Below are 13,175 nucleotides of genomic sequence, written 5' to 3' on the forward strand. Positions count from 1 at the left end.
TCACCGGCTCAGGGTTGACTCAGCCTTCCATCCTTCCGAGGTGGGTAAAATGAGGACCCGGATTGTTGTTGGGGGCAATATGCTGACTCTGTAAACCGCTTAGAGAGGGCTGAAAGCCCTATGAAGCGGTATATAAGTCTACTGTTATTGCTATTGCTATTATCAATGCCCTGCAGTCTACTTCAAGAACAGGTAGTCCTTAACTTATGACCACAATTGGGACCAGAATTTCTGTTGCTAAGAAAGGTAGTTGTTAAGTAAGTCACATCCAATTTTACAACTTTTTTGCCACTGTTGTTAAAGCAAATCACTGCAGTTGTTAAATGAATCACATGATTTTTAAGTGAATATGTCTTACCCCGTTGACTTTGCTTGTTGAAGGCTGGCTGGCAAAGTTGTAAATGATGATCTTATGATCCCAGGACACCATCATAAATACAAAGTGATTGCCCTGAGATGAAATTTTGCTCCCATGATTGTGGGGCTGCTGTAATGGTCCTAAGTGTGAGGACTGGTTTTAAGTCATTTTCTTCAGTGCTCTTGTAACTTCAAATGGTCACTAAATGAATGGCTGTCAGCTAAGGACAACCTGTAGAATACCTGGCAGATTACCAATACAACAAACTAGTGTGTGTGTGCAGGGATATGGAAAGCACATTATAGTAATTTATGAGTATTCATGCCAACGTGTTCTGACCCCCCTCGTCCCACACCAACACACATTCTGAGCCAAAGATAAGTTACGACATTTAATTAACAAACAGACAGGTCCTTGGCAGCAAACCGGCACAGACAAGCTTGGGCAGCAATCCAGCACAGATAAGCCATGGCAGCAATACAGCCTACCAAGCTCACAATAATATTCTCTGACATTAGTTCCTGTGTTGACTTCTATAAAAGGGGCATGTGCACAAGCATTCCTTTTATAGTCTGGAGAGGAGCCTAATTACCACCAGCTGAGTGCAATTACCTCCTGTAATTGCGTAATTGTTCCTTACGCCTATTAGCTCTCTGGTGCCAGGCATCTAGGAACAACTCCCTTGGCTCCTCCCCACTGCTGACGTCCGGATCACACTCCCTTGTCTCCTCCCCACTGGTCCAAGGCTCAGGTGCCTCCTGGTGGCCAACCAGCCTCTCTGAGCCCTGCTCGGAGTCGGAACCCTGTCCCGGGTCCTCCACATCCTCCAAAGCCGACTCATAGGGCCCCTCGCTGGTGGAGTCTGGTGGCAGCTCCAAAGGCTCCTGCTGGGCCACAACCAATGGGTCTATAAGCTATTGAATTTCTTTTTCCCTCTCCTTAGACCGTTTTCCAAGAATTTCCACGGGGAGTGCCTTGAGTATCCCACATGCACCCAGCATCTCCAACACCAGTTGTCTCACGGGGTTAAGCTCATCTACAGCCCCTACCAATGCTTCCAAGGTGAACTGCTTCTCGCCCTCTGGAATCTAGTAAGAATTTTTCGATCATTCATGTGATCCTTGGAGCTTTCATTGGTCAAAATGCTATGTTCCCTCAAAGAGGATCCTTTTTGTTTGTTTACACCTGAAAGCATGCTCATCAGTTCTTTTTCTTGGGTGCTACTTTTAACACATGTGTATGCAGATACGCACACACAGTAAGCATGATAAGATCGTTTGTTGTCTGTTGCCCACCTTACCCCATTTTTCTCCCTTCCGAAATTGATGAGCCTTGCTTTTGAACACTGGTTTTATTTCCTCAATCATGGAGATGAGTTTTCAAAGGCACATGGAAAACTGCAGGAGAAAAGGAGGGGAGAAAATCTTATTATGTAAATCTACTTGGCTAACATTATATTCATGTTGAGTATCCCACAAGTCATAGTTGAGATATGAAGAGATTTAATGTAGAAAAGACCCATGGATGAAGCTTATTGCATAACAAATATTTATTACTTTTAAACCTAGCTTGTTTCATAGGATGAAGGAAAAAACCAAAGTGATTTCAAAGATTTCAAGATTTTAATGTACTTGGATTTTATGATTGTTGGCAGTTAAGACAAGCATCTCTGTATTTTTTCAGTGATGGCAGAACAGTTGCCATCAAAAAAATAATGAAAAAGACATTTACCCTTACCAAGACCATACGTAAAGAAGTCAAGCAAGTTAGGTAAGCTATACACATATATTCTCTATATATTGTATGTCTGGATGCATGCCTACTAATGAATGTAATAAGCATCCTTTGTGACTTTACATTAATTTTCCTTTTGCTTGAAATGTGCTGTATATTTCATTTATTAAACAACTGATCAGCTGGTATTTTTCTACGGTATAAGTCAGAATTTAAAAAGGACACAGAAATTTTTCTTTTATCTAAAACAAATTTCCTCTTCACTCAAATATTAGCATTATAAACTGGCCCATTTAAGTTTTGCACCTAAACAAGAGGACTAGAAATGTGATTTCTTTAAAAATAAAGTAGATTCTGAAATTCTAAAACAAAAAAAATTCAAGAACTTTCCATCGTGGAAGAATGAATGGTAAAGGTGATGGGATTGAGGGAGATGGTAAAACAGACTGTTTTAATTCAACAGAAGAGTTTTATCTATTTTTCATTTGAAGACCATTTCTGGATTTTGTACTTGAAACTGGAAAAAAATGAAACTCGTTTTAGGTTTTCATTAGAATGACTTTGGCTTTGCATAGTAATGGCTTGAAAAATTTAGAAATATAAAGCAAAAGGCTGAAGTTATAATTGTTTTTGCATTCTATGGTAGTGAAGAAAGTCATTACTCCCTCTCTTTTTTTCTACTTCTTTCTGCACTTTTTTAACTTTCTCAATTTTTGTTTCTATTTGTATTTTATCTTATAGTAGCTTTATCTTTGTAAGCTGCCTGGAGTGAGTTGGGCAGCTATATAAATTTTCTTAAATAAATAAATAAACTGTAATAAAAAAACAAAAACAAAAATCTCCAAGAACTAAATATTTATGTGGGCAATAAAGGATTCCCTATTAGGAATAAAGGCACTGAAATAAAATAAGATTGGTTTTTCTTACCCTAAACTCACTGGACCTTCCTTTCTCATCGGATTCCATCATTCTGTGGCTTACATGATCTGATGCCTCTTCTAATCAAATAATTTTTATCAGCTTTCTCCAGCCAAGCGTCCACCAGATGTACTGAGTATTATGACTATGCATGCTTCCAAAATGATTAAGAAAAATGTTCCACAAGCACAACATCTCTGCTATTCATTAAAGCAGCAGAGTCCCTGTGAAATCTGGGCAGAAAAAAAGAGATTGAACCCCTTTAAGAGACAGGTGTTTTTAACTTAATATAACTTTTCAGGCAGTGCTACCTCTTCTTCCAGATTTCTTCGGAAGCCTTAAAAAAGAAAAACTGCTTATGGATTGCAGAGAGGTGCTGAGTTTTTGTGAGGTCTGTCTGAGTCCCAAAGCATTTTCAAAACATGAGCAGACATATTGAGAATGACATTGTCATACCCCCTCTTGCACCTGGAGAGAAAGCTTTTGTTCCTCCAGCCAGCTCTGAGTATGTTTTGGAGTAATAAAATAATATAAAGTGTTTATATTTTACTGAAATAGTCCCCTAGGGGGAGCTATACCATGTGGTAATGGCGGAGGGAAGGAATATGTAAATGCTTGAGAGGAGAACAATGAACTGTAAGAGGAGTGGCTATGAATTGAGCGGGAAAAATGTGATTGCTTGATTGGCCAGAAGGATGCCAAGGGCTAATTGGTTAAAAATTGTATTCCCAAATAAGGTAAAAGATAGGGCAATTATTGTCTCTGATTGGTCTGTAACCACCCTCGTCAGGCTAGCTGACCAGGAGTAGGAGGAGTTAGGGAGGGTATAACTATTGTTTCACTTTCGAATTTGGTGTGGCTCTCCTTTGTGACTCAGGTGAAGTCAGGGTGAGACCCACCAGCGCTTTGCAAACCGCTTTCAAATTAACTCTGATTTATTTTTGGAAAATAAAAAGGAACTTTATTTTTCTACTCCGAACCTCGTCTTTGGAATTCTTTAAAAATTCTACAAACAAATTGGGGGCTCGTGTCCGGGATTCAATCTCTTGCTGGGCTCTAGGGGGGTCTCCCTTGGGTGCACCCCTCTCCGAATTTGAGAGGAGGAGGAACTACCTAGAGAACTGCGGAGCTCTTGGAAACCCGTAAAAATTGTGCGATAGACGAGTAGTAGGGGGAGTTGAATAAAGGAAAAGAGGTTGAATAAAGAGGAAAAGACGGCTTGGAGATCGACCGGGAAACATCTGTGCACAGAACCCTGAGTGAGTACCTGGTAAAAAGGCACCAGAAACACGATCCAGGGCGGTCACGGTTAGAGTTGTGTGGTGAGAATCAACAACGGGGGCTGGGAAAAAGTCCTTTTGAGGGGTCCTGGGGGACCTGCAGGACGGAGTGAGTGAAGGGGATATTGTTGAATGTCCGGGGACGGTGACGTGTGAGTTTGGAAGGGTTGTTGAGAGGGACATAGGAACACATACTCGGGAGAAAAGTTAGCCACCAATCGGGAAGATGGGTGGTGGAAGTTCAATTAAACCAAAAATGAAGTGTGTAAAGAAAATGAGGAGGAATCCCAAACTTAAAATCAATCCAAATGGCCCGTTAGGCCAGATATTGGCTGGGTGGGGGTCCCCACCCTATAATCGAGAGGTTTTAAGGCTGGGATTGACTAAAGAGAATATGGTAAATCTGTGCTGTTTTATTTGGTGGGAAGATAATAATATTGAGTGGCCACGAGATGGCGCTGTAAATTATTTTCAATGCCGTAATCTGTATGATTACGTGAAACAAAAACAATGTAAGAACTTAGAGAATGAGTTAGATTATGCTTTATTGTGGAACCCAGATCTTTGGCCTTCGGAAAGAATTTTGATAGCCAAGTCTAAAAATATTGAAGAGATAGAAGAAGATGAGAAGGAGGAGACGAGGAGAGATTTGTTAAAAATTACATCTCCTCCTCAAGTTGCTGCTCCTCCCCCATATAATATGATACATATTCAAAATCCCCCGCATCCAGCCAATGTGTTAAACCCCCCCTTATACCCTGAAATGCCTGGAGGAATAAGCCAGCTGACTCCCAGCCAATGGCTCAGTCCTTCTATGCCAATTTTAAGCCCCCAAATGGTGGAAAGAAACACAAGTAATCCCTTTGAAACATCCAATTTTGTGACCCCACCTATGCCGGTTTTGACCAACTCAGGACCGTGGATTCCAGGCAAAAGGGAGGTTTGTAGGGGAAATGAGCTAGCAAACGTGAGGAAAGATTTAACAAGGCAGATGGAGGAAGAGGAACTAATTAGACAGCCTCCTTTGGATTCCACACAAGAAGGAGAACAAATTAAACAATTCCCTTTAAGGGAAACCCCGAACGGAAATGATCCCAATGGGGTTCCGATCATAACATATGTACATGAACCCTTACGATCATCCGAAGTACGGGCATTTAAGAAAGAAATGAAAAGTTTTGTTGAAGATCCCCTGACCGTAAGCGATCAGTTGGATGCCCTATTAGGACCTAACGTTTATACCTGGGATGAAATGCAAAATATAATGAGAACTTTGTTTAGCCCAGAGGAAAGAAATTTAATTAGGACAGCTGCAATGGCAATTTGGGAAAGGGAGAATCCGGGAGTACAAGGAAATCAAATCAGAGGGGACATTAAATACCCATTAGTAAGGCCAAATTGGAATAATAATGATGCAGAGGGAAGACAGAATATGATGGATTTGAGATCAATAATCATAAAAGGAATGAAAGAAGCTATTCCACAAGCACAAAACATGACCAAAGCAGTAAATATAAATCAAGGGAAAGATGAGGACCCGGTGATAGATTTGCAGCGTCTTAAAGACGGAATGCGGAAATACGCTGGGGTAGATCCGGACAATGCTCTAAATATCCAATTGGTGAAAATCCAGTTTGTTACCAAAGCCTGGCCGGATATTGCTAAGAAGTTACAAAAGAGAGAAAATTGGACCACAGAAGCTATGAAGGTTCTGTTAAGAGAAGCACAAAAGGTTTATGTAAACAGGGAGGAGGAGGTAGTGTTCTGAGAACACCCCTCCAGTGTATGTTGAAGAATTTTAAGAAGGCATATAATGGGGATCATGGGGACCCCCCATCAACCCAGGCTAATTTAAAAATATTTTGTGAGTCAGAATGGCCCACTTTTGGTGTAGGATGGCCCCCAGAGGGAACTCTGGATCCTAGGGTTATAAGCTTAGTCCATCAAGTTGTAACAAACTCAGGAACTGGCCACCATCAGGTGAACTGAAGAGAAGTTCTACCTGAGTTTCTTCCCCAAAGCGATTAAGAAGTCCACAGGGACATGTTAGAAAGCTGTTAATAGTTGTCTTTTAAAAGAAAAGTAGAGCTCGAGCCCCACCCAGATGCAAATGATGTGTTAATAAAATATCTATATATATCTTGCTCTTTAAAACTATGCCAGCGTTCTGCTGGGAGAGCTAAGAGTTTGGACCTTTAAAACTATGCCAGCGCTCAGCTGGGAGGTCCAATCTAGAACCCTGGCCAAGCAATGTGTGGACAAACATCCCTATACATTGTCTCTATAAATCTTGACCTTTAAAATTATGCCAGCGTTGCTGGGAGATCAAGATAGAAATGGAACACCCCAGGGCAGAGACAGGTATTAACAATTTAGTGCTTAAAGAGATAGAACAATGGGTGTAACTTCGAGCAAAAGTAAGAAAGTTAGCAGATAATAAGGTAAAGCCTGACTGAATGGGAAGACCTAGGTAATTGGACTTGATTAATTTGATATAATGTCTGTTTAAAAAAAATAAAAAAATTATTAGGCGTGCATCTATACTAATAACATGTAGAATTGAATGGCGTTGAATTGATTGTGATATGTTTAACCAAGCTAGCAGAATAAATAAGCTTATCAGCTTGGGCTTGAAGCTATGGGGGAGGGGAGAGTAGTTAGGATTTAAACTGCTCTCTCTGAGTTTCTCAGCTGCTTGGAGAATGAGCCATAAGTTCTCCAAGGAAAGAAATTTGAAGATTTAAAGTGACAGGACCTCCCCCAGGCCTGAAAGTGTTGTTTCATGGTATGTGTGCATGTGTGTGTGTAATCATTTTCAGACCTGGAGGGAAGTTGAGATTTCTTAATAATAGAAAAAGGAGCTCATTGGCTTATGTACAGCTCCCTGAAATAATTATAATAATTGCTTTGTATGAAAGAAGAATGAAATGGGATATTTGTATGTGAAATTAATCTAAACAAGCAGTCTGATTGCAGTGCAAATGTATGTCATGGTAAAAGTTGATATGAATGCACTATAAAGAAACAGTAAGCTGCAAGATTGTTTAATGGTATGTGCATGTATGCTTGTGTGTTATCATTTCCAAACCTGAAAGGAGGGTGAGATCCTCTAATAAATAAAATGAAGCTTGGTGGCTTGTGAAAAAGCTTCCTGAAATAATTATAATGATTGGTTGGCTTGAGCAAGCATGATTGCAGTATGAATGTATATGTCCCCGAAAGTGATAACTGAAGAGATCCAAAGACCTGTGATCGCCTGCGTGAACCCCCCCCTCTTTTCCCCCTGAGTCATTCTTTGGAGGAAAATAGGAGAGGTGGGGAGAGAGTGTATGTATGTGTTTGAGTGAACGAAAGCTCTCCGGTGAGGGAATTGCGCCTATTTAGGGAAGTAGGTGAGTTATTGCAAACATGATTAATCAAAGATAAGTATGGGGACAGGTTGGACAGTAGAGAGTAACGAGAAAGTGATAAAAGAGTGGGAGAGAGGGAGAAAGAAAAAGAGTGAAAGAGACAGAAAGAGACAGAGGACAGAATTGTTGCCTATAGCTTTCTGCCCACCCCCAGCTAATGGGCCATTAAGATGGCCCGGCTAGCTCACTTTACATAATAAAGACTTCTCCTCACTGCAACTGTAGGGGGAAGGGATATTACTCAACTGACCACAAGGCATCTGAGAACTCATCACAGCCTAGATGAGAGAGAAGAATGGAAAAGAAAGAAAAAGAAAGTGAACAGAAACAAAGAGATAGAGGATGAGAGAAACAGAGAGAGAAGAGAGGAAGAGGAAGTGTTGGGTTTAGAGGAAGACCAGGAATGAGAAGCAGGGGCGGAATAACCAGAGGAGGAATGATAGGAGAGAGAGGAACTTGCTTCCATTGTGGCAAGACAGGACATTTTAAGAGAGAATGTCCTGCTCTGGCCGGGGAGGAGCAAATTAACCGATTGATGGAGGAAGATGAAGATATATATTAGAGAAGTCAGGGGCCCTTCATTAGGAGTTCCCGCCGGGAGCCCTTGATAAATCTGGAGGTGGGAACCCAGGAATATACCTTCTTAGTGGACACCGGAGCATCTCGCACCCCTGTGTGTGTGATGCCAGGGGAAGGTAAAATTGATAATCAGACCAAAAAAAATATATATATATCAAAGTTAGTGGGGTAAAAGGGGAAGCTTTTAATGTGAAGCAGTTAGAACCAGTGAAAATAAGATATGGGAAAAATGAAATCCGGACTCTAAAATTATTGTATGTGCCTGAAGCAGGAATTAACATCATGGGAAGAGATTTGATGTCTGCCTTGGGAATTACAATAAGCTTTAATAAAAGTGAAACAGTTTATGTTCTAACAGAAGAGAAAGAGCAAAAGATCGACCCTTTAGTTTGGGTGCAACCGGGAAATAGGGGTGGGTTAGAGATAGAGCCTCTAAAGATAAAATTGAAACCCAATAGTGAGATAGTAAGCCAAAAACAGTATAATATTCCGATGGAAGGAAGAAAAGGTCTTCAACCAGTAATAGACCAACTAATAAACGACGGATTATTAGAAGGGACTATGTCACCTTACAATACCCCTATATTGCCTGTGAGAAAACCAGATGGTACTTACAGGATGGTGCAGGACCTGAGACTTTTAAATAAAATAGTAGAAACCAGACATCCGGTAGTCCCAAATCCCTATACTATCTTGAGCAAAATACCTGTAGAACACCGCTGGTTTAGTGTAATAGATTTAAAAGACGCTTTCTGGTCCTGTCCTTTAGACAAAGACAGTAGGGCTCTATTTGCATTCGAATGGGAGAACCCTTTCACTGGGAGGAAACAGCAGTATCAATGGACAGTGTTGCCTCAAGGGTTTACAGAATCTCCAAATTTGTTTGGACAAGTATTAAAATTGGGTGGACCAAGGGGTTGGATGAAGACTTTCAGAGACTTAAGCACTTGTTAGTCAGTGCCCCAGTCTTAAGTCTTCCCAATTTAGAGAAACCATTTCACCTTTTTGCGTCAGTGGAAGGAGGGACAGCCCTGGGGATTTTGACACAAAGTTGGGCAGGGCAAAAGAAACCAGTAGCATATCTGTCCGAAAACCTTGACCCTGTAGCTCAAGGATGGCCCACATGTATTCAAGCCATAGCAGCAGTAGCGTTATTAGTAAAGAAGAGTGAGAAAATCACAATGGGAGGGGCGCTAATTGTGAGCAGCCCACACCAAGTGAGAACATTGTTGAGACAGAAAGCTGGGAGGTGGTTGACTGATTCAAGGTTGTTGAAATATGAGGGTATGTTGCTGGATCATGCTGACCTAGTTCTAACAACGGACTCGACATTGAATCCAGCATAGTTCCTCAATAAAACTAATTCATCAGGAGGTGAAGAAATTGAACATTGGTGTAGTGAAATAGTGGATTTAGAAACAAAAATTAGGCCGGATTTACAGGATATCCCTTTGGAAAAGGGAGAAAGATGGTACATTGATGGTTCTTCACGAGTGGTGGAGGGGAAAAGGCAAAATGGGTACGCTATAATTCAGGAGGGCACGTGGGCTCTTTTGGAAGGGGGGAGGTTGCCAAGCACAGGCAGCTGAATTATATGCCTTGAAAAGAGCTCTCATATTGGGGGAAAAATCAAATTTGACGATTTACACCGACTCTAAGTACGCCTTTGGAGTGGTGCAAACCTTTGGGAAAATCTGGAAGGAGAGGGGGTATGTGACAAGCCAAGGGAAAGACCTGATACATCAACAGTTAATAGAAGAAGTATTATCAGCCCTTGTATTGCCACATAGAGTTGCAGTGGTGCATTTAAGGGCACATCAAAGAGGGGATGAAATAGAGAAACAGGGAAATAGGCTGGCGGACCAGGAGGCTAAAGAAGCAGGCATGAATGAAGTCATTGAACAGATCAAAGTTATGATTCCCCATGTGTATGAAGTGAAAGAAATACCAATTTTTAATGAGAAGGAGGAGAATAAAATTAAACAAATGGGGGGAAAGAAGAATGAAGAGGGGAAATGGTGGTTACCAGATGGGAGACAAATCCTCAATTACCCCCTAATGAGACAAATCTTTGAGAGATTACATGAGGGGAGCCATTGGGGAACTCAAGCTTTGATTGATGAAGTACTAAAGAAATATGCAGGAATAAAAGTTTATACTGCCGCGCAACAAGTGACCCAAAAATGTATAATTTGTCAGAGGGTAAATCAAAACCAATTAAGGGAAAAACAAAGAGGATGGAGGCCTTTAGCGCTTTATCCTTTTCAAAATATACAAATAGACTTTACTGAAATGCCACAGGTGGGAAGATATAAATATTTGTTGGTTATTATAGATCATTTAACGGGGTGGGTGGAAGCCTACCCATGTTTTGATGAAACTGCTAGAACTGTTGTCAGATTAATCTTAGAGCATATTATACCAAGATATGGAGTGGTTCAGAGAATCGATAGTGATCAGGGAAGACATTTCACGGGGAAGATTACTCAAGGAATTGCTAATGTATTGGGAATTAAGTGGGACCTGCATAGCCCGTGGCATCCGCCCTCTAGTGGAAAGGTGGAGAATGGAATGCCACTAAGGAATGCTGGGATACGAATGGGGAATTTACCTAGTAAAGACCAAGGGTTGATACAATACTTGCAAATACTGTCCCAGACTTTTGATTCTTTCAGAAAAGCAGGCTATTTAATACAGACTCCTCCATTGAGCTTCAAAGTACATTCCATTGAAGTGGGAGACCAGGTGTGGATAAAGACTTGGAAGGACGATTCCCTAAAGCCAAAGTGGGATGGACCATTCCTGGTGTTGCTGACCACAGACACTGCCATCCGGACGAAAGAAGTCTGGACCCACTACACCAGAGCGAAGAGAGCCAACTTGGAGGAGTCGGAAACATGGAAAGCCCTTCAAAAAGAACCCTTGAAACTGGTGTTAAAAAAAAAAAAAAAAAAAAAAAAACAGTGACTTATATCCTTTTGAATATAACCCTAGTGGCGGTTGGGGGAAAGTTATGGATTGAACCGCCTAGAATCTTTGAACCTGATGGAACTTGGACACAAATTCGGTGTTATAATGACAAGGAGAGTGAGTGTTTTCCCATGAATTGGATCTTTGAACCCAAAATTTGGTGGTATGAATCTAAGTTACAACCAAACTGGCAACAAGTAGGTCAGGAGGAAAGTTGGATAGTGGTAACACAAAAGAGAGGGGGTAAGTGTCAAACCACTCTATATTTGCAAATAAACCTAGAGACTATAGGAAGATATACTTGTACAATGTGGGAGGAGAAAGACTATTTAAACACAAGCTCTTTAGTGGTCTCCCCAAGTTCTTTCGAATTTCCTCCTATCCCCTCGTGGATGCTGACTGCTTCGGCTATTAGGAGACTGCAGAGAAAGAATAGAGCCGTTGGTATGGTGATCTGTTTGAAAAGTGGGGGACATCGAAAGGGAGAGTTCCAATACTGGAAAACTGCCCAATATGGATGTAATCTGACTCTGGAGGTAACACCAAGGCAAACTCAGAGAGATCCAGCTTGGACTTGTAAAAATCAAAGTAGAGAGTGGATGAGTGGAATCACCCAGATGTGTGAAAATGCAACCAGGGGAGACTCAAGGTGCTATTGGATAGGGAAGGCCTTGTGGTTCAGTGGTTGTGGCACGGAAGGGGAAGGCACTGAGAATCTCCACTTTCTATGTGATAATACTAGGAGTCAGTATTTACAACCAGGAAGGGGTTGTGTAAAGTATTGTGAGAACCTGCTCGGAGTCATCAACCAGCCTATCCCTTAAACCCCCATGGAAAAAGAAAGAACAGAGCATTACTTACCATAACCCAGGCCTACTCACAAGGTATAATGTGACCCTGTGGGTTGGACTGGGAATTATTAGTGGACAACCTGGGGCAGCATTACTAAAATATCTTAATCATATGGTGGTCACCAAAGAAGAAAAATGGGAGCTTTCATTAGATGTATGTAGAGCAATGGATATGATAGCCTTCCGAAAATGTGGTTCACAAACCTGGACTGGCCTGTTAGATGAAGGAGGGTTCCTAGGGGACATTTTCAGAAACTGGAAGCAAGCCTTATTTATGGTTAGTGTAATTTTTATTGGATTAAAGTTGTTGCCATGTCTAATCCCGGTAATAAGAAACTTAGTAATCACAACTGTGAAAAGTATTATGCAGGCCCAACAAACAGAGAAAACAATGATGGTACTAAAAGAAATTGGTAACCAGATACACCTGTTGGAAAGTATGGACACTCTACACCCTATGAAAAATACTGAAACTGAGAAAGAAAGATTGAAAGAAATTAAAGAAAATATTAAACAAATCACCAAATAAGAAATGGGGGAATTGGAGTAATAAAATAATATAAAGTGTTTATATTTTACTGAAATAGTCCCCTAGGGGGAGCTATACCATGTGGTAATGGCGGAGGGAAGGAATATGTAAATGCTTGAGAGGAGAACAATGAACTGTAAGAGGAGTGGCTATGAATTGAGCGGGAAAAATGTGATTGCTTGATTGGCCAGAAGGATGCCAAGGGCTAATTGGTTAAAAATTGTATTCCCAAATAAGGTAAAAGATAGGGCAATTATTGTCTCTGATTGGTCTGTAACCACCCTCGTCAGGCTAGCTGACCAGGAGTAGGAGGAGTTAGGGAGGGTATAACTATTGTTTCACTTTCGAATTTGGTGTGGCTCTCCTTTGTGACTCAGGTGAAGTCAGGGTGAGACCCACCAGCGCTTTGCAAACCGCTTTCAAATTAACTCTGATTTATTTTTGGAAAATAAAAAGGAACTTTATTTTTCTACTCCGAACCTCGTCTTTGGAATTCTTTAAAAATTCTACAAACAGTTTGATGGGCTTTACTTCATTGTAAAGGGT

General features: G+C 41.0%; 1 protein-coding gene across 1 annotated transcript in view; it reads left to right on the plus strand.

The window, feature by feature from the left end:
- Positions 1-13,175, plus strand: part of LOC116506170 — a 112,979-nt gene that overhangs the window by 66,615 nt on the left and 33,189 nt on the right. The window contains exons 10-11 of the mRNA XM_032213822.1: positions 1,302-1,449; positions 2,042-2,128. Coding sequence (XP_032069713.1) covers positions 1,302-1,449; positions 2,042-2,128 — 235 coding nt within the window. The remainder of the gene's footprint in view (positions 1-1,301; positions 1,450-2,041; positions 2,129-13,175) is intronic.

The sequence above is a fragment of the Thamnophis elegans genome, chromosome 3, assembly GCF_009769535.1.
Source record: "Thamnophis elegans isolate rThaEle1 chromosome 3, rThaEle1.pri, whole genome shotgun sequence".
In the NCBI taxonomy this organism is placed as follows: Eukaryota; Metazoa; Chordata; class Lepidosauria; order Squamata; family Colubridae; genus Thamnophis; species Thamnophis elegans.